Genomic DNA, 27,559 nt, shown 5'->3' with positions numbered 1-27,559 from the left:
CTGGATGCTGTGGGGCTGTCTTGGTTGACAAGACTCTGCAGCATCGCGTGGACATCGGGGCGGTACCTCTGGATTGGCAGACCGGGGTGGTGGTTCCTCTCTTTAAGAAGGGGAACCGGAGGGTGTGTTCTAACTATCGTGGGATCACACTCCTCAGCCTTCCCGGTAAGGTCTATTCAGGTGTACTAGAGAGGAGGCTACGCCGGATAGTCGAACCTCGGATTCAGGAGGAACAGTGTGGTTTTCGTCCTGGTCGTGGAACTGTGGACCAGCTCTATACTCTCGGCAGGGTCCTTGAGGGTGCATGGGAGTTTGCCCAACCATTGTACATGTGCTTTGTGGACTTGGAGAAGGCATTCGACCGTGTCCCTCGGGAAGTCCTGTGGGGAGTGCTCAGAGAGTATGGGGTATCGGACTGTCTGATTTTGGCGGTCCGCTCCCTGTATGATCAGTGTCAGAGCTTGGTCCGCATTGCCGGCAGTAAGTCGGACACGTTTCCAGTGAGGGTTGGACTCCGCCAAGGCTGCCCTTTGTCACCGATTCTGTTCATAACTTTTATGGACAGAATTTCTAGGCGCAGTCAAGGCGCTGAGGGCTGCAGGATTAGGTCTCTGCTTTTTGCAGATGATGTGGTCCTGATGGCTTCATCTGGCCAGGATCTTCAGCTCTCGCTGGATCGGTTCGCAGCCGAGTGTGAAGCGACTGGGATGAGAATCAGCACCTCCAAGTCCGAGTCCATGGTTCTCGCCCGGAAAAGGGTGGAGTGCCATCTCCGGGTTGGGGAGGAGACCCTGCCCCAAGTGGAGGACTTCAAGTACCTCGGAGTCTTGTTCACGAGTGAGGGAAGAGTGGATCGTGAGATCGACAGGCGGATCGGTGCGGCGTCTTCTGTAATGCGGACGCTGTATCGATCCGTTGTGGTGAAGAAGGAGCTGAGCCGGAAGGCAAAGCTCTCAATTTACCGGTCGATCTACGTTCCCATCCTCACCTATGGTCATGAGCTTTGGGTTATGACCGAAAGGACAAGATCACGGGTACAAGCGGCCGAAATGAGTTTCCTCCGCCGGGTGGCGGGGCTCTCCCTTAGAGATAGGGTGAGAAGCTCTGTCATCCGGGGAGAGCTCAAAGTAAAGCCGCTGCTCCTCCACATCGAGAGGAGCCAGATGAGGTGGTTCGGGCATCTGGTCAGGATGCCACCCGAACGCCTCCCTAGGAAGGTGTTTCGGGCACGTCCGACCGGTAGGAGGCCACGGGGAAGACCCAGGACACGCTGGGAAGACTATCTCTCCCGGCTGGCCTGGGAACGCCTCGGGATCCCCCGGGAGGAGCTGGACGAAGTGGCTGGGGAGAGGGAAGTCTGGGCTTCCCTGCTTAAGCTGCTGCCCCCGCGACCCGACCTCGGATAAGCGGAAGAAGATGGATGGATGGATGGAACCTGCAGACAACAGCCACTGTGTGTGAGCGTTTGTGCATGTGTGTGTGTGTACGTATGTGTGTGTCCCAGTATTGAACCCGTTCTTTCACCCCTGATCTCACCAAGACCTTTTGGACAAGCGTGTTCTTGCAACTATGTGAGAACAGTTTGGGGAACGTCTTTCATTGTGCCCAGGTCCATAAAGTCTAGTTTGGATGTGTGTGATGAAGAACTGGAAGAAATACGGCGAGCCAGGTCCTCTTCAAGATCCAGCATCACTGACCTCACAAATGTTCTTATAGGAGGAAAGCATTCGTACATTCTCTCTGTGTGAAATGGCCAGGTGTCCATTGTGTTGTTGACGTCAACGGATCAATGAGAAGCACCTATTGCCTTATCAGAACTACAAAAGACCCGTGAGCGTTTCCCCCGCAGATGACCTAACTCGGCAAGAATGACGCCCGGTGATTACTTGACTTGGGGGGAGGAGTGGACCCACTTCACTCCTCACCTCTGACCTCTATGTAGGAGCACTTCAAAGCCAATCAGCTGCAGGGCTCGGCGAGGTCGAGGGTCAGGGTCAGGGAGTCGCCGAGAGAATTGGTTATTAAGCTCACCTGTTTCAAATACGACAAACAAACTGATTTGCCGCCAAGCGTCTTCATTGTAGGATTGAGAGTGAGTCAGCATCGTGTGCTAAGAGCATCGGTGGGTGTTTATGTGGTCTGAGTGAGTAATTCCTCTGCAGACCTTATCTCCTCCCGAAGGAGAGATGGCCCACACAGCTGTGTACTTCCACTGCCCAGATCCTATCTACTTCAATTTGTTCACCTCTTACTGGAAGTTCAATCACCATGAACTCTGCATGTTTTTACACACTAGGTTTGTTTCTGAGTCGGCTGTCGATTTATTTTTTGGGTTTTGTTTTGTTTGATAGCGGCGAAAGGGGCATGGCGGTGGCAAGCCTGGAGAGGAACTACTGCAGAAACCCTGATAAGGACAAACACGGACCGTGGTGTTACACCAACAATTCCGCCATACGCTGGGACTACTGCAATGTCAAACCATGTGAGTGCACACGTTAACATTAATGCTTGTTTTGCTCAGCAGAAATCACATTTTGTAATGGATAGGAATACAATTCTGATTAGGGGCCCCAATTTAGCCTGGGGCTGCACTAGTTATGCAGCTGCAGCTATTATTACTATTTTTCACCTTGGGTTTGGTTCCAAAGAGTCCAAGGAAAAACAAAATCGCATTAAAAACAAAATATTTGTTCTCATTAAAAACATTGTAAATTAAGGCTGCGGCAGTTGAGACACCAACAAGGAAAAGTACCTTCCATATGACGACCGGTGAACAAGTTAGGACATAAATCATGGTCCCAATACGGAAAACCATTGCATCTAATAGAGAGCCAAATACAGACCCCGTTTCCATATGAGTTGGGAAATTGTGTTAGATCTAAATATAAACAGAATACAATGATTTGCAAATCATGTTCAACCCATATTCAGTTGAATATGCTACAAAGACAACATATTTGATGGGGTTTTTTTTGCAAATAATCATTAACTTTAGAATTTGATGCCAGCAACACGTGACAAAAATGGGAAAGGTGGCAATAAATACTGATAAAGTTGAGGAATGCTCATCAAACACTTATTTGAAACATCCCACAGGTGAACAGGCTAATTGGGAACAGGTGGGTGCCATGATTGGGTATAAAAGTAGATTCAATGAAATGCTCAGTCATTCACAAACAAGGATGGGGCGAGGGTCACCACTTTGTCAACAAATGCGTGAGCAAATTGTTGAACAGTTTAAGAAAAACCTTTCTCAACCAGCTATTGCAAGGAATTTAGGGATTTCACCATCTACGGTCCGTAATATCATCAAAGGGTTCAGAGAATCTGGAGAAATCACTGTACGTAAGCAGCTAAGCCCGTGACCTTCGATCCCGCAGGCTGTACTGCATCAACAAGTGACATCAGTGTGTAAAGGATATCACCACATGGGCTCAGGAACACTTCTGTGAAGGCGCCATTAATGCTGAAAGGTACATACAGCTTTTGGAACAACATATGTTGCCATCCAAGCAACGTTACCATGGACGCCCCTGCTTATTTCAGCAAGACAATGTCAAGCCTCGAAGACCTCTATGAAGAAAACAAGCAAGGAACCCAGATTTCCCTTGCCCGGACGCGGGTCACCGGGGCCCCCCTCTGGAGCCAGGCCCGGAGGTGGGGCACGATGGCGAGCGCCTGGTGGCCGGGCCTGTCCCCATGGGGCCCGGCCGGGCACAGCCCGAAGAGGCAACGTGGGTCCCCCCTCCAATGGGCTCACCACCCATAGCAGGGGTCATAGAGGTCGGGTGCGATGTGAGCTGGGAGGCAGCCGAGGGCAGGGCACTTGGCGGTCCGATCCTCGGCTACAGAAGCTAGCTCTTGGGACGTGGAACGTCACCTCGCTGGGGGGGAAGGAGCCTGAGCTAGTGCGCGAGGTGGAGAAGTTCCGGCTAGATATAGTCGGACTCACTTCGACGCACAGCAAGGGCTCTGGAACCAGTTCTCTCGAGAGGGGTTGGACTCTCTTCCCCTCTGGCGTTGCCGGCAGTGAGAGGCGACGGGCTGGGGTGGCAATTCTTGTTTCCCCCCGGCTCAGAGCCTGTACGTTGGAGTTCAACCCGGTGGACGAGAGGGTAGCTTCCCTCCGCCTTCGGGTGGGGGAACGGGTCCTGACTGTGGTTTACGCTTACGCGCCAAACCGCAGCTCAGAGTACCCACCTTTTTTGGATTCACTCGAGGGAGTACTTGAGAGTGATCCCCCGGGTGATTCCCTCGTTCTACTGGGGGACTTCAATGCTCATGTTGGCAGCGACAGTGAAACCTGGAGAGGCGTGATTGGGAAGAATAGCTGCCCGGATCTGAACCCGAGCGGTGTTATGTTATTGGACTTTTGTGCCCATCACAGATTGTCCATAACGAACACCATGTTCAAACATAAGGGTGTCCATATGTGCACTTGGCACCAGGACTCCCTAGGCCGCAGTTCCATGATCGACTTTGTAGTTGTGTCATCGGATTTGCGGCCTCATGTTTTGGACACTCGGGTGAAGAGAGGGGCGGAGCTTTCTACCGATCACCACCTGGTGGTGAGTTGGCTGCGATGGTGGGGGAGAATGCCGGACAGACCTGGCAGGCCCAAACGCATTGTGAGAGTTTGCTGGGAACGTCTGGCAGAGTCTCCTGTCAGAGAGAGTTTCAATTCCCACCTCCGGAAGAACTTTGAACATGTCACGAGGCAGGTGCTGGACATTGAGTCCGAATGGACCGTGTTCCGCGCCTCTATTGTCGAGGCGGCTGATTGGAGCTGTGGCCGCAAGGTAGTTGGTGCTTGTCGTGGCGGTAATCCTAGAACCCGTTGGTGGACATCGGTGGTGAGGGATGCCGTCAAGCTGAAGAAGGAGTCCTATCGGGTTCTTTTGGCTCATAGGACTCCTGAGGTAGCGGACAAGTACCGACAGGCCAAGCGGTGTGCGGCTTCAGCGGTCGCAGAGGCAAAAACTCGGACATGGGAGGAGTTCGGTGAGGCCATGGAAAACGACTTCCGGACGGCTTCGAAGCAATTCTGGACCACCATCCGCCGCCTCAGGAAGGGGAAGCAGTGCACTATCAACACCGTGTATGGCGAGGATGGTGTTCTGCTGACCTCGACTGCGGATGTTGTGGATCGGTGGAGGGAATACTTCGAAGACCTCCTCAATCCCACCAACACGTCTTACTATGAGGAAGCAGTGACTGGGGAATCTGTGGTGGGCTCTCCTATTTCTGGAGCTGAGGTTGCTGAGGTAGTTAAAAAGCTCCTCGGTGGCAAGGCCCCGGGGGTAGATGAGATCCGCCCGGAGTTCCTTAAGGCTCTGGATGCTGTGGGGCTGTCTTGGTTGACAAGACTCTGCAGCATCGCGTGGACATCGGGGGCGGTACCACTGGATTGGCAGACCGGGGTGGTGGTAGAAGGTCAACCTGAAGCCTGACCTGCTGCTGACCTTCTACCGCTCGTCCATCGAGAGCCTGCTGACCTACTGTATTACGGTATGGTACGGCAGCTGCACTGCAGCAGACAGGGAGAGGCTGCAAAGAGTGGTCAAGACGGCTCAGAAGATCATCGGCCGCCCTCTCCCCTCTCTGACGGACATCTACACCTCCTGCTGCCTCAACAGAGCCAGTGCCATCATCAAGGACAGCACCCACCCTGGCTCTGACCTCTTCCACCTGCTGCCCTCTGGGAAGCGCTACAGGTGCATTAAAACCAAAACAAACAGGCTAAAGAACAGCTTCTTCCCCAGGGCCATAACCATCCTGAACGGACTGCCCCATTGTCCCTCATAACTGCCTTCTCTTCGGTGCAATAACCCATTCCACCAACCACCCTGTTTTTGTTTTTGTTTTTTTCATGTATATATTCATTTCACACCATATTCATTGCACTTCTACATTTTTTATATTTTTATATATTTGCACATTGTTTTTCTAGCATGCACACATCGCACTGTATGGAATGGCCTCAATCTCGTTACCTTGCGTAATGACAATAAAGCTGATTCTGATTCTGGTTCCTCTCTTTAAGAAGGGGAACCGGAGGGTGTGTTCTAACTATCGAGGGATCACACTCCTCAGCCTTCCCGGTAAGGTCTATTCAGGTGTACTGGAGAGGAGGCTACGCCGGATAGTCGAACCTCGGATTCAGGAGGAACAGTGTGGTTTTCGTCCTGGTCGTGGAACTGTGGACCAGCTCTATACTCTCGGCAGGGTCCTTGAGGGTGCATGGGAGTTTGCCCAACCAGTCTACATGTGTTTTGTGGACTTGGAGAAGGCATTCGACCGTGTCCCTCGGGAAGTCCTGTGGGGAGTGCTCAGAGAGTACGGGGTATCGGACTGTCTGATTGTGGCAGTCCGCTCCCTGTATGATCAGTGCCAGAGCTTGGTCCGCATTGCCGGTAGTAAGTCGGACACGTTTCCAGTGAGGGTTGGACTCCGCCAAGGCTGCCCTTTGTCACCGATTCTGTTCATAACTTTTATGGACAGAATTTCTAGGCGCAGTCAAGGCGTTGAGGGGATCTGGTTTGGTGGCTGCAGGATTAGGTCTCTGCTTTTTGCAGATGATGTGGTCCTGATGGCTTCATCTGGCCAGGATCTTCAGCTCTCGCTGGATCGGTTCGCAACTGAGTGTGAAGCGACTGGGATGAGAATCAGCACCTCCAAGTCCGAGTCCATGGTTCTTGCCTGGAAAAGGGTGGAGTGCCATCTCCGGGTTGGGGAGGAGATCTTGCCCCAAGTGGAGGAGTTCAAGTACCTCGGAGTCTTGTTCACGAGTGAGGGAAGAGTGGATCGTGAGATCGACAGGCGGATCGGTGCGGCGTCTTCAGTAATGCGGACGCTGTATCGATCCGTTGTGGTGAAGAAGGAGCTGAGCCGGAAGGCAAAGCTCTCAATTTACCGGTCGATCTACGTTCCCATCCTCACCTATGGTCATGAGCTTTGGGTTATGACGAAAGGACAAGATCACGGGTACAAGCGGCCGAAATGAGTTCCCTCCGCCGGGTGGCGGGGCTCTCCCTTAGAGATAGGGTGAGAAGCTCTGCCATCCGGGAGGAGCTCAAAGTAAAGCCGCTGCTCCTCCACATCCAGAGGAGCCAGATGAGGTGGTTCAGGCATCTGGTCAGGATGCCACCCGAACGCCTCCCTAGGGAGGTGTTTAGGGCACGTCCGACCGGTAGGAGGCCGCGGGGAAGACCCAGGACACGTTGGGAAGACTATGTCTCCCGGCTGACCTGGGAACGCCTCGGGGTCCCACAGGAAGAGCTGGACGAAGTGGCTGGGGAGAGGGAAGTCTGGGCTTCCCTGCTTAGGCTGCTGCCCCCGCGACCCGACCTCGGATAAGCGGAAGAAGATGGATGGATGGATGGATGGATGGATGGATGGATGGAATGTCAAGCCACGTGTTACATCAACGTGGCTTCATAGTAAAAGAGTGCGGGTACTAGACTGGCCTGCCTGTCGTCCATACCTGTCTCCCTTTGAAAATGTGTGGCGCATTGTGAAGCCTAAAATACCACAACGGAGACCACCGGACTGTTGAACAACTTAAGCTGTACATCAAGCAAGAATGGGAAAGAATTCCACCTGAGAAGTTTCAAAAATGTGTCTCCTCAGTTCCCAAAAGTGTACTGAGTGTTGTTAAAAGGAAAGGCCATGTAACACAGTGGTGAACATGCCCTTTCCCAACTACTTTGGCACGTGTTGCAGCCATGAAATTCTAAGTTAATTATTATTTGCCAAAAAAAAAGAAACTTTATGAGTTTGAACATCAAATATCTTGTCTTTGTAGTGCATTCAATTGAATATGGGTTGAAAAGGATTTGCAAATCATTGTATTCCGTTTATATTTACATCTAACACAATTTCCCAACTCATATGGAAACGGTGTTTGTACTAAAGTCCGTGAACATTGCTCGAAAGTCAGGATTTTTTGTTGATTTAATGTGCATACAAAAGTAAACATAGGCAGCAATATATGATGAAACAAGACGGCAGCTAAAGAAGGACTTCCCTGTTCATCCCCGAAAAAACCCGGCAGGTGAACAGCTGATTTTACGACTTCTGGTGCTGACGTAAGACAACCCGCGTCCCATATGTGACCATAGGATGAACAAATACACTACGGTACTAAGACTATAGTGGCCATTAACAGTTAGCCCCAAGAAAGCACGGATCACAGAACTTAATGACTACAGGCCGGTTGCGCTGACGTCTGTGGTCATGAAATCCTTTGAGCGCTTGGTCCTGCCCCACCTCAAGGACATCACCGCCCCCCTCCTGGACCCACTGCAGTTCGCCTACAGAGCCAACAGGTCTGTGGATGATGCAGTGAACCTGGCCCTCCACTTCATCCTGGAGCATCTGGACTCCCCAGGAACCTACGCTAGGATCCTGTTTGTGGACTTCAGCTCTGCCTTCAACACCATCCTCCCTGGACTGCTACGAGACAAGCTCTACCAGCTCAGCGTGCCCGACACCCTCTGCAGTTGGATCAATGACTTCCTGACAGACCGAAGACAGCACGTGCGGCTGGGGAAGATTGTCTCGGACAGTCGAACCACGAACACTGGTACTCCTCAGGGCTGTGTACTTTCCCCCTGGCTCTTCTCACTGTATACAAACTGCTGCACCTCCAGTCACCAGTCCATAAAGCTGCTCAAGTTTGCGGACGACACTACCCTCATCGGGCTCATCTCGGATGGTGATGAGACCGCCTACAGGAGAGAGGTGGACCAGCTGGCGTCCTGGTGCAGTCACAACAACCTGGAGCTGAACGCCCAGAAAACAGTGGAGATAATCATGAACTTCAGGAAAGTCACAGCCCCACCATCCCCCCTCATCCTGATTGACTTTCCCACCCCCGTCTCCATTGTGGACTCCTTCCGTTTCTTGGGCACCACCATCACCCAGGACCTCAAGTGGGAGCCGACCATCAGCTCCCTCATCAAGAAGGCCCAGCAGAGGATGTACTTCCTGCGGCAGCTGAGGAAACTTAAGGTGCCGACCGAGATGCTGGTGCAGTTTTACTCAGCCATCATCGAGTCCATCCTCACCTCCTACATCACCGCGTGGTTCCTCGGCGCCAGAGTCCAGGATAAGCATCGACTGCAGCGCATGGTACGTGCTGCTGAGAAGGTGATTGGCGGAAAGCTCCCATCCCTCCAGGACCTGTTCTCCTCAGGACCAAGAGACGTGACTCTTCTCACCCTGGACACAAACTATTCTCCCCTCTCCCCTCAGGCAGGAGACTATGGTCCATCCAGACCCACATCTTCTGCAACCTGAACAGTTTTTTCCTCTCGGCCATCAGGCACATGAACAATAACTCCTAACAGTAGCTCCTGTGAATTATTTTCTAAGTCTATAACAAGATCTGATAGCTCAGCTCTTGTTATTACCAAATCTGTGTTATATGTGTTTTTTGTTGCACAATTGCACCAAGAAAAATTCCTATTTTGTGAACCCGTTCTCAAACAATGGCAATAAAAACTAATCTGATTCTGATTCTGATTAGCTTCTACAGTTGGGTTGCCCAAAGTGTGGCACAGGGGCCATCTGTGGTCCCTGGCTCCTTTGTCATCGGCCTTAAGCACATTACAAATATCAAAAAATAGAGATCTCATTTGCACCCTTGGTGGTGAAATCTATCATATTTTGGGTGGTCCCAAAAAGGTTAATATCATGTTAATATCTTCATAGACTCAGAAAAAATACACATCTCTCGCGGCGCCCAACATTAATCCTTGTTTTGCTCAGCACAAATTACATTTTGTAATGGATAAGAATACAATTCTGATTAGGGGCCCCGATTTAGCCTGGGGCGGCACTAATTATGCAGCTTCAGCTATGTTTGATTAATTGAGTAATTAAACACATTTTATAGCATCAATGCCTATTTTAGGGAACATTTTTATGATAAACTATTTTTGTGCTTGCCATAGCCTTCATTCTTTTTTTTCTTCATCAGCATTAAAATATAATGTTTAACATGAGTGCAATAATAAATAAATTAAAAAAACTCCCACTGTTCGTCGCTATACAGATCACAGCACTCACACACCATCGCTCTCATGTGCGTTATAATCAGAGGTGGGTAGAGTAGCCAGAAATTGTACTCAAGTAAGAGTACTGTTACTTTAGAGATTCATTACTCAAGTAAAAGTAAGGAGTAGTCACCCAAATATTTACTTGAGTAAAAGTAAAAAGTATGTTGTGAAAAAACTACTCAAGTACTGAGTTACTGATGAGTAACCTGTTCGTTTAATGATGACGGCAACAAATAATGCACAAACACATAAACATAGCAATGAGCAAATTCAGAGCCAGGAATATCTCTTAAGCAACTAAAACATTAATATATATTAAATAATAATACATTAACATTAAAAAAAAATTAAGGCAAATTGAGCCGCAATAACTTAACGGCACCATAGGCTCAGTAGGCAGAGATTACAAAGGAAAATAACAAGTTAGACTTTACGCAAAACATAAACTGATAGGTGTGGACTGAACCTGGGAACACACTGATTGGTGTTTCTATGCATGTGTGTGTGTCTATGAGGCTGCAGTGCGTTAATAAATGTCCCCACACGATGTACATTTGACAGTGATTCATAGCAAGGAAGCTAACATCAGCCTACGGTGACAGCCAAAATATCTACTAACGTTACTTAACGCGATGTGCTTCCTCAAATTTGACGTTGAGTTCATGTAAGCTTAAGCTTGTTAATCATGTGACCGCCTGGCTCAGTTTGATTGGTGAAACGGAGTCAAACGTCACCAGTGAATGCATTTGGATCACTGTCAAATGTACATCATGTGGGGACATTTATTAACGCACTGCAACCTCATAGATAGACAGACAAAGACACACACACACACACACACACACACACACACACACACACACACACACACACACACACACACACACACACACGCATGCATAGAAACACTAATCAGAAGTGCACAGTGTGTTCCCAGGTGCAGCCCACACCTATCAGTTTATGGTTTGCGTAAAGGCTAACTTGTTATTTTCCTTTGTAATCTCTGCCTACTGAGCCTATGGTGCTGTTAAGTTATTGTGGCTTAATTTGCCTGAATTGTTTTTATGTTAATGTATTATTATTTAATATATATTATTGTTTTAGTTGCTTAAGAGATATTCCTGGCTCTGAATTTGCTCATTGCTATTTTTATGTTTTTGTGCATTATTTGTTTCCGTCATCATTAAACGAACAGGTTACTCATCAGTTAGTCAGAGTAGTTTTTTCACAACATACTTTTTACTTTAACTCAAGTAAATATTTGGGTGACTACTCCTTACTTTTATTTGAGTAATACATCTCTAAAGTAACAGTACTCTTACTTGAGTACAATTCCTGGCTACTCTACCCACCTCTGCATATATGTAATGATAACTAGAGATACAAAATAATGCAGATAAATGGAGGGGAAGAAAGAGAAGCCAACTATATTAACCTTGTAGATTGTTATAGTAACAGTAGGTTAAGCGTTGCCAGTGTGCCATGTGTTACCCAGTTTAAAAACTTTTAAAGACTAAACCACAGACAAAAAGCCAACTTTGTGTTGAATTGTATGTTTTCAGTGACTGGTGGATTGTAATGATTATTTGTTTGCTAACTTTACCAATGGGAGTGTTTTAAGTAAGATTTTAAGTATCCTGCATATGTAATATATAGTTTTGAGGCCCTTTTTTCCCAAATTGTACCACTTAAGAGGTATGGTTCTGTAAGTTGTACGCGACTCCAGACTAATGGGGCATGGCAAATTGAAGGTCACTGGTTGCCGTGGCCTTTAACCCACAGTATATTACCCTTTTCTAGTGTGGGGTCTTCCTCTCTTATTTGTATCTGTTAATACTGCCTGACCCTTCCCCGTTTGTCTCCTCTCCTTTGTGCAGGTAATGCTTCCCAGAGCGTCATTCCAGTGGGTAAGTGTCTCAGGCAGCTCATCAGTCTGCCTTTGGCTTACAAATGGCCCTGCTCCTGATTTGGATTTAATAGAATCCAAGACAAGCACTAATGCTTTTAATGTGTTGCCATGTGGAACGTCCTTTGAGCAAGCAGTCGTGTCCTGAGAACATTGTGCGTCTGTCAACCTGCCTTTGTGAACATAACCCCCTCCTAAAGGAGAGATGAACCATTAGTGGCTCTGAAATATGACTTCATTTTCCATTAATGGGATCTGTAAAGGCACTCAATAATTGCCTTAAATAATGACCTTGTTAACATAACTGGTTATGTTTTGTGTTCAATGATTTTCATAGTGGATCATTACCTTAACCCCTTCATGGCTCAGTTGGGAATCAAACACACACACGCACACAAACGGAATTAATCAATGCCTTTTAAAACAGTCTGCATTAAGGGCCAAGCACATACAAACCCCGTTTCCATATGAGTTGGGAAATTGTGTTAGATGTAAATATAAATGGAATACAATGATTTGCAAATCATTTTCAAACCATATTCAATTGAAAATGCTACAAAGACAACATATTTGATGTTCAAACTGATAAAAAAATTTTTTTTGCAAATAATCATTAACTTTAGAATTTGATGCCAGCAACGCGTGACAAAAAAGTTGGGAAAGGTGACAATAAATACTGATAAAGTTGAGGAATGCTCATCAAACACTTATTTGGAACATCCCACAGGTGTGCAGGCTAAGTAGATTCCATGAAATGCTCAGTCATTCACAAACAAAGATGGGGCGAGGGTCACCACTTGGTCAACAAACAACGTGTGAGCAAATTGTTGAACAGTTTAAGAAAAATCTTTCTCAACCAGCTATTGCAAGGAATTTAGGGATTTCACCATCTACAGTCCGTAATATTAATAAAGGGTTCAGAGAATCTGGAGAAATCACTGCACGTAAGCAGCTAAGCCCGTGACCTCCGATCCCTCAGGCTGTACTGCATCAACAAGCGACATCCGTGAGTAAAGGATATCACCACATGGGCTGAGGAACACTTCAGAAACCCACTGTCAGTAACTACAGTTGGTCGCTACATCTGTAAGTGCAAGTTAAGGCTCTCCTATGCAAGGCGAAAACCGTTTATCAACAACACCCTGAAATGCCGTTGGCTTCGCTGGGCCTGAGCTCATCTAAGATGGACTGATACAAAGTGGAAAAGTGTTCTGTGGTCTGATGAGTCCACATTTCAAATTGTTTTTGGAAACTGTGGACGTCATGTCCTCCGGATCAAAGAGGAAAAGAACCATCCGGATTGTTATAGGCGCAAAGTTGAAAAGCCAGCATGTGTGATGGTATGGGGGTGTATTAGTGCCCAAGACATGGGTAACTTACACATCTGTGAAGGCGCCATTAATACTGAAAGGTACATACAAGTTTTGGAGGAACATATGTTGCCATCCAAGCAACGTTACCATGGACGCCCCTGCTTATTTCAGCAAGACAATGCCAAGCCACGTGTTACATCAACGTGGCTTCATAGTAAAAGAGTGCAGGTACTAGACTGGCCTGCCTGTAGTCCAGACCTGTCTCCCATTGAAAATGTGTGGCACATTATGAAGCCTAAAATACCACAACGGAGACCCCCGGACTGTTGAACAACTTAAGCTGTACATCAAGCAAGAATGGGAAAGAATTCCAGCTGAGAAGTTTAAAAAATATGTCTCCTCAGTTCCCAAACGTTTACTGAGTGTTGTTAAAAGGAAAGGTCATGTAACACAGTGGTGAACATGCCCTTTCCCAACTACTTTGGCACGTGTTGCAGCCATGAAATTCTAAGTTAGTTAGTTTATGAGTTTGAACATCAAATATGTTGTCTTTGTAGTGCATTCAACTGAATATGGGTTGAAAATGATTTGCAAATCATTGTATTCCGTTTATATTTACATCTAACACAATTTCCCAACTCATATGGAAATGGGGTTTGTACATGTTACGGTCTGGGTTTGTCTGTGTCCCCGGATGCAGAGATGTCAGGCGTAGTACAGGTCAAAATGTATCTTGTAAAAACAAATAAATAGTGCAGCAGAGGAGTGCACATGAAGCATGGGGAAACTGCATGCACATTTTTTTCGGAGCATAAGTCACACCTGCCGAAAATGCATAATAAAGAAGGAAAAAAAACATATATAAGTCGCATTTTTTGGGGAAATGTATTTGATAAAAGCCAACATCAAGAATAGACATTTGAAAGGCAATTTAAAATAAATAAAGAATAGTGAACAACAGGCTGAATAAGTGTACGTTATATGAGGCATAAATAACCAACTGGTATGTTAACGTAACATATTATGGTAAGAGTCATTCAAATAACTATAACATATAGAACATGCTATACGTTTACCAAACAATCTGTCACTCCTAATCGCTAAATCCCATGAAATCTTATACGTCTAGTCTCTTACGTGAATGAGCTAAATAATATTATTTGATATTTTACGGTAATGTGTTAATAATTTCACACATAAGTCGCTCCTGAGTATAAGTCGCACCCCCCGGCCAAACTATGAAAAAAACGGCGACTTATAGTCCGAAAAACACGGTAGTTGAAGACTCACAGTCATTAGAAAACATCACTGCACATCATAATGGCAGCTACAGTTTCCTTCTTAAAGATCTAAAACAATTATTTGGGAGATTGATGTGGCATGTGGCTCCCGGGCCTTAATTTGCCCAGGTCTGCCCTAGAATGTCATCAGGTTAAAGGTTTACGTTTAGGGCAGGGGTCGGCAACCCAAAATGTTGAAAGAGCCTTATTGGACCAAAAATACAAAAACAAATCTGTCTGGAGCCGCAAAAAAATTAAAAGCCATATTACATACAGATAGTGTGTCATGAGATATACAGGTAAAAGCCAGTAAATTAGAATATTTTGAAAAAGTTGATTTATTTCAGTAATTGCATTCAAAAGGTGTAACTTGTACATTATATTTATTCATTGCACACAGACTGATGCATTCAAATGTTTATTTCATTTAATTTTGATGATTTGAAGTGGCAACAAATGAAAATCCAAAATCCCGTGTGTCACAAAATTAGAATATTACTTAAGGCTAATACAAAAAAGGGATTTTTAGAAATGTTGGCCAACTGAAAAGTATGAAAATGAAAAATATGAGCATGTACAATACTCAATACTTGGTTGGAGCTCCTTTTGCCTCAATTACTGCGTTAATGCGGCGTGGCATGGAGTCGATGAGTTTCTGGCACTGCTCAGGTGTTATGAGAGCCCAGGTTGCTCTGATAGTGGCCTTCAACTCTTCTGCGTTTTTGGGTCTGGCATTCTGCATCTTCCTTTTCACAATACCCCACAGATTTTCTATGGGGCTAAGGTCAGGGGAGTTGGCGGGCCAATTTAGAACAGAAATACCATGGTCCGTAAACCAGGCACGGGTAGATTTTGCGCTGTGTGCAGGCGCCAAGTCCTGTTGGAACTTGAAATCTCCATCTCCATAGAGCAGGTCAGTAGCAGGAAGCATGAAGTGCTCTAAAACTTGCTGGTAGACGGCTGCGTTGACCCTGGATCTCAGGAAATAGAGTGGACCGACACCAGCAGATGACATGGCACCCCAAACCATCACCCAACCATGCAAATTTTGCATTTCCTTTGGAAATCGAGGTCCCAGAGTCTGGAGGAAGACAGGAGAGGCACAGGATCCACGTTGCCTGAAGTCTAGTGTAAAGTTTCCACCATCAGTGATGGTTTGGGGTGCCATGTCATCTGCTGGTGTCGGTCCACTCTGTTTCCTGAGATCCAGGGTCAACGCAGCCGTCTACCAGCAAGTTTTAGAGCACTTCATGCTTCCTGCTGCTGACCTGCTCTATGGAGATGGAGATTTCAAGTTCCAACAGGACTTGGCGCCTGCACACAGCACAAAATCTACCCGTGCCTGGTTTACGGATCATGGTATTTCTGTTCTAAATTGGCCCGCCAACTCCCCTGACCTTAGCCCCATAGAAAATCTGTGGGGTATTGTGAAAAGAAAGATGCAGAATGCCAGACCCAAAAACGCAGAAGAGTTGAAGGCCACTATCAGAGCAACCTGGGCTCTCATAACACCTGAGCAGTGCCAGAAACTCATCGACTCCATGCCACGCCGCATTAACGCAGTAATTGAGGCAAAAGGAGCTCCAACCAAGTATTGAGTATTGTACATGCTCATATTTTTCATTTTCATACTTTTCAGTTGGCCAACATTTCTAAAAATCCCTTTTTTGTATTAGCCTTAAGTAATATTCTAATTTTGTGACACACGGAATTTTGGATTTTCATTTGTTGCCACTTCAAATCATCAAAATTAAATGAAATAAACATTTGAATGCATCAGTCTGTGTGCAATGAATAAATATAATGTACAAGTTACACCTTTTGAATGCAATTACTGAAATAAATCAACTTTTTCAAAATATTCTAATTTACTGGCTTTTACCTGTACATTGAATTAATATGACTTAAAGGAAACTAAATGAGCTCAAATATAGCTACAAATGAGGCATAATGATGCAATATGTACATACAGCTAGCCTAAATAGCATGTTAGCATCGATTAGCTCGCAGTCATGCAGTGACCAAATATGTCTGATTAGCACTCCACACAAGTCAATAACATCAACAAAACTCACCTTTGTGGATTCATGCACAACGTTAAAAGTTTGGTGGACAAAATGAGACAGAAAAAGAAGTGGCATAAAACACGTCCTAGAAAGTCGCAGAAAGTTATACATGTAAACAAACTAAGGTGAGTTCAAGGACCGCCAAAATTAGTAGGACAAAATGCCGCTCGCCAAATACTCGAATCAGTGAAGCATGTTTAATATAAACAGTGAGATTTATAACAATTAGGGAGGTTTGTGTCATGTTTGTCCTCCTACAGAAACCATATTAAAACAAAAAATATATTTTTTTCCCCTCAACTTTTTCCATTTTTCATACATTTTTGAAAAAGCTCCAGAGAGCCACTAGGGCGGCGCTAAAGAGCCGCATGCGGCTCTAGAGCCGCGGGTTGCCGACTCCTTGTTTAGGGCAAACATAGCTGCTGGCCACAAATGACCCGCGGGCCAGACTTTAGCATACGTGCCAACCCTCACGAATTTTCCGGGAGACTCCCGAAATTCAGCGCCTCTCCCGAAAATCTCCCGCCCCCTCCAGCTCCATGTGGACCTGAGTGAGAACAGACCAGAGGACAACAGGGTGGCAAGAACTAAATCATCCAGGCTAGAGATAAATTGTATTATTATGTTTATCTTACCTAAAAATAAATATATTTATTTAAAAAAAAAAAAAAAAAAACTAAATACATTTTTACTATATTTTGCTAGAAACATCAAAATTAATTGTATTTTTATTTGTATTATTTCTGACTCCCTATTACATCCAGCCATATAATTATACATTAAAATAAACATATTTGAAATAATTCATTTTAAATGATCATAATAATTCATTTAAAATGACCATATTTAATTATTAAAATAATTGCTTGTTTATCAACAATTTTATTCATTACATTTTGAAGCTCTCAGAAGCCAAGTTATGTTATATTCCTTAAGATTTATTTATACAAGTTTGAAGTATCAATTATCTAAACACAGTTTTGTTTGCATATTTTCAGGATATATATATATATATATATATATATATATATATATATATATATATATATATATATATATATATATATATATACATAAATATATACATTTATATACATACATATATATATATATATATATATATATATATATATATATATATATGTCTCAATAAGGTTATCCAAAAAATAGTGCTCGATACCGTAGTAGAGCGCAATATATGTATGTGTGGGAAAAAAATCACAAAACTACTTCATCTCTACAGGCCTGTTTCATGAGGGGGTTCCCTCAATCATCAGGAGATTTTAATGGGAGCATTCACATACCATGGTTTATATAGGGCACAGAGTGGGTGGGTACAGGCTGGTGTAGGGGCGTACCAAAAAGCCCTTGATGAAAGCGGATACAATTTCACCCTCACCTATGAACCCACGCCAGGAAACCAGCCAAAAAAGAACAGTAAACGAAACGACATCATCTGGTACAACCCCCCATACAGCAAAAACGTCTCAACGAACATTGGACACAAATTCCTCAATCTGATTGACAAACACTTTCCCAAAGACAACAACCTAAGAAAAGTATTCAACAAGAACAACATTAAATTGAGCTACAGCTGCATGAACAATATACGACAAATCATCTCAAACCACAACAAAACAATTGCAAATGAGCCGTCGACCCCCAGTCAGAGCGACTCCAAAACCAACAAAGCATGTAACTGTCGAAAGAAACCTGATTGCCCCCTCAACGGGGGGTGCTTACAAACATCAGTTGTCTACCAATCTAAGGTACAGGACATTAACACATCCGACACATATGTAGGATTAACCGAGGGTGAATTCAAAACCAGATGGAACAATCACAAGGCTTCTTTCAGGAACAAAAACCTGCAAAATACCACAGAACTCAGCAAACACATTTGGGACCTCAAAGACAATAATGTTGAATATTCAATAACATGGCAAATTCTTGCATCCAGCACACCTTACAATAGTGGTAATAAAAGATGCAACCTATGCTTGAAAGAGAAACTGTTTATTATTTACCGTCCAGACCTGTCATCCCTCAACAAGCGCAGCGAAATTGTAACAACATGCCGCCATAGACGGAAACACCTCCTAGGTAACACATGAGCCAATCACCACGCCCCTAGGCCAGCCTGTACCCACCCACTCTGTGCCCTATATAAACCATGGTATGCGAATGCTCCCATTAAAATCTCCTGACGATTGAGGGTACCCCCCTCATGAAACAGGCCTGTAGAGATGAAATAGTCTTGTGATTTTTTTCCCCACACATACATATATATATATATATATATATATATATATATATATATATATATATATATATATGTATAAAATACTTGACTTGGTGAATTCTAGCTGTCAATATACTCCTCCCCTCTTAACCACGCCCCCAACCACGCCCCTCCCCACCCCCGACCACGCCCCCACCGCCCCACCTCCCGAAATCGGAGGTCTCAAGGTTGGCAAGTATGAAAGCATGTTTAATATAAACAGTGTGCTTTATAACAATTAGGGAGGTTTGTGTCATGTTTGTCCTCCTACAGAAACCATATTAAAACGAAAAATATATATTTTTTTCCCCTCAACTTTTTCCATTTTTCATACATTTTTGAAAAAGCTCCAGAGAGCCACTAGGGCGGCGCTAAAGAGCCGCATGCGGCTCTAGAGCCGCGGGTTGCCGACCCCCGGTTTAGGGCAAACATAGCTGCTGACCACAAATGACCCGCGGGCCAGACTTTAGCATACTTGCCAAACCTCCCGAAATTCAGCGCCTCTCCCGAAAACCTCCCGGGACAAATATTCTCCCGAAAATCTCCCGATTTTCAGCCGGAGCTGGAGGCCACGCCCCCTTCAGCTCCATGTGGACCTGAGTGAGAACAGACCGGAGGACAACAGGGTGGCAAGAACTAAATCATCCAGACTAGAGATAAATTGTATTATTATGTTTATCTTACCTAAAAATAAATATATTTATTAAAAAAAATAAATAAATAAACTAAATAAATTTTTACTATATTTTGCTAAAAACATCAAAATTTATTGTATTTTTATTTTTATTTTTTCTGACTCCTTATTACATCCAGCCATAGAATTTTACATTAAAATAAACATATTTGAAATAATTAATTTTAAATGATCATAATAATTCATTTAAAATGACCATATTTAATTATTAAAATAATTGCTTGTTTATCAACAAGTCTAGCATTTTATTCATTACATTTTGAAGCTCTCAGAAGCCAAGTTATGTTACATTCCTTAATATTTATTTATGCAAGTTTGAAGTATCAATTATCTAAACACAGTTTTGTTTGCATATTTTCAGGATATATATATATATATATATATATATATATATATATATATATATATATATATATATATATATATATATATATATTTATATATATATACATTTATATACATACATATATATATGTATATATATACTTATATATATATGTGTGTATATATATAAATATATATATATATATATATATACATACATATATATATACATTTATATATATATACATATATATATGTATATATATACATATATATATATATGTATATATATATATATATATATATATATATATATATATATATATATATATATACATATATATATTTATGTATATATATACTTATATATATGTATATATATATATATATATATGTATATATATACATATATATATGTATATATATAAATGTATATATATATGTATATATATATATTTATATATATATATATATATATATATATATATATATATATATATATATATATATATATATATATATATATATATATATATATATATATATATATACACACATGAAATACTTGACTTGGTGAATTCTAGCTGTCAATATACTCCTCCCCTCTTAACCATGCCCCCAACCACGCCCCCCACCCCCCCACCTCCCGAAATCGGAGGTCTCAAGGTTGGCAAGTATGGACTTTAGACACCCACAATGAAGATGAATGAATACCTCTTTCCACATGAAACACCACGTCGGGTAAATCCAATGAAATTGAAGCGGGTGTGTGCTTGTGCTCTTCTAGGTGAGCTGTCCTCCGTGGGTTGTTTTGTCCATAAGAGGACCAGAATTGTCGGCGGGGGTCCGGTGAGCGTATCTGACGGCAGCTGGATGGTCAGCATACAAAAAGGGTATGGGAACGTGTTTAGTATTCTGCACGGTCTCCTCTGCTACTGAAGTAGACAGGCTGGTTATTTGATTATGTAATTCTTGTTCTATGTTGTGCTGCCACTGAAAATATCACAAGCAATCATTCATGCATTGATGGCTACTCCGTACCACGGTAATGTGTTGTGTGCTCTTTGCAGGTGGACGCACTGGTGTGGGGGGTCACTAATACGAGAAGAGTGGGTACTCACCGACAGGCAGTGTTTTTCCTCATGGTGGGACCTTTTTACCTTTTTGTGACAGTCGGAAAGGGATTTATTCGGCCCCATTCCTGGGTGGATATCGTGTGTGAGGAAGAGGGGCAATGGGGGTTAATCAGTTTGCTATGCAGTCTGCTGAAAATAATGGAAAGCGCCAGTCTACATAGCAACTGATGCTGTGGTCAAAGTTGGAAATGCCACAAAACACGATATACAAATTCCAACTCTCTACTGCCGTCTGGCTGGTAAAGTGGATAGTGCAAAACCCAAAACCAGTAAATGGTAAATAAAAACAGAATACAATGATTCGCACATTTTTGTCAGCCTATATTCAATTGAACAGACTGCAAAGACAAGATACTTAACGTCCGAACTGGAAAACTTTGTTATTTTTTGCAAATATTAGCTCATTTGGAATTTGATGCCTGCAACATGTTAGGAAAAAGCTGGCAGAAGTGGCAAAAAAGACTGAAAAAGTTGAGGAATGCTCATCAAACACTTATTTGGAACATCCCACAGGTGAACCAGGTAAATGGGAACAGGTGGGTGCCATGATTGGGTATAAAAGTAGATTCCATGAAATACTCAGTTATTCACAAACAAGGACGGGGCGAGGGTCACCACTTTGTCAACAAATGCCTGAGCAAATTGTTTAAGAACAACATTTCTCAACCAGCTATTGCAAGGAATTTAGGGATTTCACCATCTATGCTCCGTAATATCATCAAAAGGTTCAGAGAATCTGGAGAAATCACTGCACGTAATTTGCAGGGCCCGTGACCTTCGTTCCATCAGGCGGTACTGCATCAACAAGTGGCATCAGTGTGTAAATGATATCACCACATGGTTTCAGGAACACTTCAGAAAACCACTGTCAGTAACTACAGTTGGTCGCTACATCTGTAAGTGCAAGTTAAAACTCTACTATGCAAAGCAAAAGCCATTTATCAACAACACCCAGAAATGCTTTGCTGGGCCCGAGCTCATCTAAGATGGACTGATGCAAAGTGAAAAAAGTGTTCTGTGGTCTGATGAGTCCGCATTTCAAATTGCTTTTGGAAACTGTGGACGTCGTGTCCTCCGGACCAAAGAAGAAAAGAACCAGCTGGACTGTTATAGGCGCAAAGTTCAAAGGCCAGCATCTGTGATGGTATGGGGGTGTATTAATGCCCAAGACATGGGTGTCACGACTGGGACTGTGGCGTGGTTTGTTCTCCCGAGGTGCAAAAGATTTGGACCAGATGTGGCGTGAAGGGGAGGACATGAATTATTTAAACACTATAACTACAAAAAAAAGGAAGTAAACAAAAGGTGCGCACAAGGGCGGAAGTACAAAACTTGACTATAAATACAAAACTTGCACAACGGCAGAAACTATGAACAAAGAAACAAAACTTGCAAACTATGGCATGAATAAAGAAAACTTACTTGGACATGGCATGAAGTGCGCAGAGGTTAACAGAGTGTGACAGGGGTATGAAGAGCATAAATGCGGGATGTCGTCAGAAAGACAAACTGAAAACAATGAACTTAAATACTACAGACATGATTAACGAAAACAGGTGCGTGACTCAAAACGTGAAACAGGTGCGTGACGTGACAGGTGAAAACTAATGGGTTGCTATGGTGACAAACAAGAATGCACAATGAGTCCAAACGTGAAACAGGTGAAATTAATGGGTAACCATGAGACAAGACAAGGGAGTGAAAAGCCAGAAACTAAAGAGTCCATAACTAAACAAAACAAAACATGATTACACAGACATGACAATGGGTAACTTACACATCTGTGAAGGCGCCATTAATGCTGAAAGGTACATACAGGTTTTGGAGCAACATATGTTGCCATCCAAGCAACGTTATCATGGACGCCCCTGCTTATTTCAGCAAGACACTGCCAAGCCACGTGTTACAACAGCGTGGCTTCATAGTAAAAGAGTGCGGGTACTAGACTGGCCTGTCTGTAGTCCAGGCCTGTCTGTAGTCCAGGCCTGTCTCCCATTTAAAATGTGTGGTGCATTATGAAGCCTAAAATACCACAACGGAGACTGTCGAACAGCTGTACATCAAGCAAGAATGGGAAAGAATTCCACCTGAAAAGCTTCAAAAATGTGTTTCATCAGTTCTCAAACGTTAACTGAGTGTTGTTAAAAGGAAAGGCCATGGTAAAAATGCCCCTGTGCAATGTGTTGTTGCCATTAAATTCTAATTTAATGATTATTTGCCACAAAATAATAAATTTCTCAGTTCGAACATGAAATATCTTGTCTTTGCAGTCTATTCAATTGAATATAAGTTGAAAAGGATTTGCAAATCATTGTATTCTGTTTTTATTTACCATTTGCACAATGTGCCAACTTCACTGTTTTTTTTGTTTTTTCACCTGCCCCAAATTTGTCACGTTTCAAGTGTCAGGTAAACCACGACACACAGGGCCATATGAATCCCCTTTCCGACTGTACATTGCTTAAACTGGTGTCTTGATATTACCAGCTGACTATTTCACTCGTTTGCCAGTGTTCCAGACCTGAGTGAGTATCGAGTTTGGCTGGGAGTGTCGAACATTGAAGAGTCTGATTGGTCAACAAGACAGGAAGTCCGTATAGCGCAAGTCATTTGTGGCCCGGAAGGTTCCAGTTTGGCCCTAATTAGGCTTTCCGAGTGAGTACTTGGATGTCAGCTTGCATACTTGAAGTCATCCTCAGTGTTCACTATGATAAATGTGCTTGGGAATATGTGCAGACCTGCCCTTCCTGCAGACAACGTCCACACCATCCAGCTGCCTGTGGATGGCTGTTCCATCCCAGAGGGTGCCATTTGTAAAATGTATGGATGGGGAGAGACCAAAGGTAATTTATATGCTCCTTTAAATTCTGCAACACCGCAGTTTTTAGTCTTTGGAATACATTTCAGTAGTCAGGAAATGTCCATTTATCCCAGAATGTATTGCCTTTATTTGATAATCAGGGTAAAAAAAACCCAACACTGTTCAGCAGTGTTGGGTTAGTTACTGAAAACCAGTAACTAGTTACAGTCACTAGTTACTTTATTTCAAAAGTAACTCAGTTACTTACACCAAAAAGTAATGCGTTACTGTGAAAAGTAACTATTTAGTTACTTCTTTTTTTTTTTCTTTTTTTTTTTAAACCTTCCATTAATGCCCTTTTAGCCTTCATTTCAGTTCTGCTATTGCACTGGAGAATAATACAATCTGTTGATCAACTTGACATGCATTTGTCATGACTTGGTCTTGGGTGTTAGCTTTTCCGGGATGCAACGGAAAGTTGGCTCGGGCGAGACGGGAATGAAGATACATTTTTTATTTAAAGACTATAAATACAAAACAAGGAAGTAAACAAAAGGCGCGCACAATGGCGGAGAACAAACTATGAAACCAAACACTTGCACAAAGGCAAAAACTATGAACAACAAAAAACACTAACTGTGGCAATAATAAACAAAACTTACTTGGCATGGACAAAAACGGCATGAAAAAGCGCAGCAAGGGTCATAAGTGTGTGGAGAGTATAAATGCGGGGATGTCGTCAGAACGACAAACTGAAAACAATGAACTTAAATACTATAGACATGATTAACGAAAACAGGTGCGTGACTCAAAATGTGAAACAGGTGCGTGACGTGACAGGTGAAAACTAATGGTTGCTATGGTGACAAAACAAAAGTGCACAAAAAGTCCAAAAACCAAAACGAACATGAATGAAACAAAACATGATCACACAGACATGACAGCATTTGCATCACTGAACTCTGCTAAGCAATGTGGTCTACATACAACACACAAAGATATGTTTCAAAGGGCCAATTTATTTCAGGCCAGAACAAATTGACAACACTATTTTATATTATATTATATTTTATAATAGCTGCAACATACCATACATAAGTAACTAACAGCATAATAACAACATACCTGTAAACCAAGGAAGTACTTTAAAGGCCTACTGAAACCCACTACTACCGACCACGCAGTCTGATAGTTTATACATCAATGATGAAATCTTAACATTGCAACACATGCCAATACAGCCGGGTTAGCTTACTAAAGTGCAATTTTAAATTAAGCGGAATATCCTGCTGAGAACGTCTCGGTATGATGACGTCTGCGCGTGACGTCACGGATTGTAGAGGACAGCATGGTGGCCAGCTATTAAGTCGTCTGTTTTCATCGCCAAATTCCACAGTATTCTGGACATCTGTGTTGGTGAATCTTTTGCAATTTGTTCAATGAACAATGGAGACGGCAAAGAAGAAAGCTGTAGGTGGGAAGCGGTGTATTGCGGCAGGTGTTGTGCCGGATAACGCACCCCCGCCGTAGAATGCACCCCCTGACTGTTGTGCCGGATAACACAGCCGGTGTTTCATTTTAGTTATTCTTATTCATATTATTATTATTATTAATATTAAATACAAATAAAAATACAAATGATTGTAAATATTATATTTTGTGGATTTCTATTTTGAATATTATTTGTATAACTTTATACTTTTTATACTATTATACCATTTAGTTTTTTTTAAATACAAACATAAATTGATGTTGGGATTTTTAATGATAGGAACAATTAAACACATATGCAGTTCTCCTTGACTAAATTATATTAATAACCATTTTAGTTATTCTTATTATTTTTATAATTAACTGCAATTAAAAAATAGTTATTGTAAATATTCTATTTTGTATATTTATATTTTGAATGTTATTTTCATACCTTAATACCATTTATACTATTACACCATTTAGTTTTTTTTAATACAAACATAAATTGACATTGGGATCATTAATGATAGGAACAATTAAAAAGGTATGCAGTTCTCCTTGACTAAATTATATTAAAAAACATTTTAGTTATTCTCATTCTTCTTGTTATTTATTTATTAAATACAATTAAAAAAAATATTGTAAATATTCTATTTTGTATATTTTTATTTTGAATATTATTTGTATACCTTTATACCATTTAATTTTTTTAAATACAGACATCAGTTGACGTTGGGATTGTTAATGCTAGGAACAATTAAAAAAATATGCAGTTCTCCTTGACCGTTTTAGTTATTCTTCTTCTTCTTCTTCTTATTATTATTATTATTAAATACAATAAAAAAATAAGTATTGTAAATATTCTATTTTGTATATTTTTATTTTGAATATTATTTGTATACCTTTTATACCATTTAGTTTTTTTTTTAAATCAGTTGACGTTGAGATTGTTAATGATAGGAACAATTACAAAAATATGCAGCTCTCCTTGACTAAATTATATTAATAACATTTTAGTTATTCTTATTTGTATTATTATTATTATTATTATTATTAAATACAATAAGAAAAATAATTATTGTAAAAATTCTATTTTGTATATTTTTATTTTGAATATTATTTGTAAACCTTTTATACCATTTAGTTTTTTTTTAAATACAGACATCAGTTGACGTTGGGATTGTTAATGCTAGGAACAATAAAAAAGAAAATGCAGTTCTCCTTGACTAAATGATATTAATAACCATTTTAGTTATTCTTATTTGTGTTATTATTATTATTATTATTATTATTAAATACAATAAAAAATAATTATTGTAAATATTCTATTTTATATATTTTTATTTTGAATATTATTTGTATACCTTTTATACCATTTTTTTTTTTTTTTATTACAAACATCAATTGACGTTGCCCATCAAAACTTACCATTATTATATTTTGTAAAGGTTGTTGGAACCGCTCTTCAATCTGGTCAAATAGATTGTTCATGTTTTACTTATTAAGTACGTGATTCACTTTGTTGTGCAGGCACCGGCCATGATGGCCTCCTAAAAGCAGTCAGCCTGCCCATCGTGAGCAATGACAAGTGCCGAGAGTTGCACAGAGGAAGTCTCCACATCACCAACTCCAAAATGTGTGCAGGAGGCAAGAGAAACGAGGGCGTGTGTGAGGTAAATGTAAAGCCGCTCTTGACACAGATGATCCAAATCCAAGTTTGGGATTGTCCCCAGTGTGATGAATATCTTTGCACTCTCGCTTCAACGCTTCGCTTCCAAAGATCTTAAATCTTAGGCAAATGTTCTTTGGATTCGTTGGGCTTAGCGTGGGGTTTGATGTAAAATAGACCAGCTGGAGAGAGTTACGCTACATTTCATCAGCAAGCAACGTTTTTTTCTGGTTTTTCAGCGTTCTTGGAGAAGAGTGCGTTGCATGTGCTTGCTGCCGTTAAAACAACCACGGAAAAAAGTACATTTGACTTTCTTTCAATGAAACCCCCCTTTTTTTTTTGTCCTGTCCAGCTACACAGGCAAATCATATTGTTGATGTACAAACCCCGTTTCCATATGAGTTGAGAAATTGTGTTAGATGTAAATATAAACGGAATACAATGATTTGAATATGCTATAACATATTTGATGTTCAAACTGATAAACTTTATTTTTTTTTTGCAAATAATCATTAACTTAGAATTTCATGGCTGCAACACGTGACAAAGAAGTTGG

The 27,559-nt window shown here is 42.2% G+C and overlaps 1 protein-coding gene across 2 annotated transcripts in view; it reads left to right on the top strand.

Annotated features, from left to right (window-relative positions):
- Positions 1–27,559, top strand: part of hgfb (hepatocyte growth factor b) — a 114,315-nt gene that overhangs the window by 81,048 nt on the left and 5,708 nt on the right. For both annotated transcript variants that reach the window (XR_009816100.2, XM_061969553.1), the window contains exons 11-17: positions 2,352–2,482; positions 11,939–11,968; positions 20,713–20,818; positions 20,996–21,070; positions 23,573–23,716; positions 23,798–23,904; positions 26,865–27,007. Coding sequence is in view for 1 of the 2 variants with exons in the window: in XM_061969553.1 (XP_061825537.1) it covers positions 2,352–2,482; positions 11,939–11,968; positions 20,713–20,818; positions 20,996–21,070; positions 23,573–23,716; positions 23,798–23,904; positions 26,865–27,007 (736 nt within the window). In the remaining variant the exon portion in view is untranslated. The remainder of the gene's footprint in view (positions 1–2,351; positions 2,483–11,938; positions 11,969–20,712; positions 20,819–20,995; positions 21,071–23,572; positions 23,717–23,797; positions 23,905–26,864; positions 27,008–27,559) is intronic.

Source organism: Nerophis lumbriciformis, linkage group LG10 (assembly GCF_033978685.3).
Source record: "Nerophis lumbriciformis linkage group LG10, RoL_Nlum_v2.1, whole genome shotgun sequence".
NCBI lineage: Eukaryota > Metazoa > Chordata > Actinopteri > Syngnathiformes > Syngnathidae > Nerophis > Nerophis lumbriciformis.
This window is presented reverse-complemented; position numbering and strand designations above follow the sequence as displayed.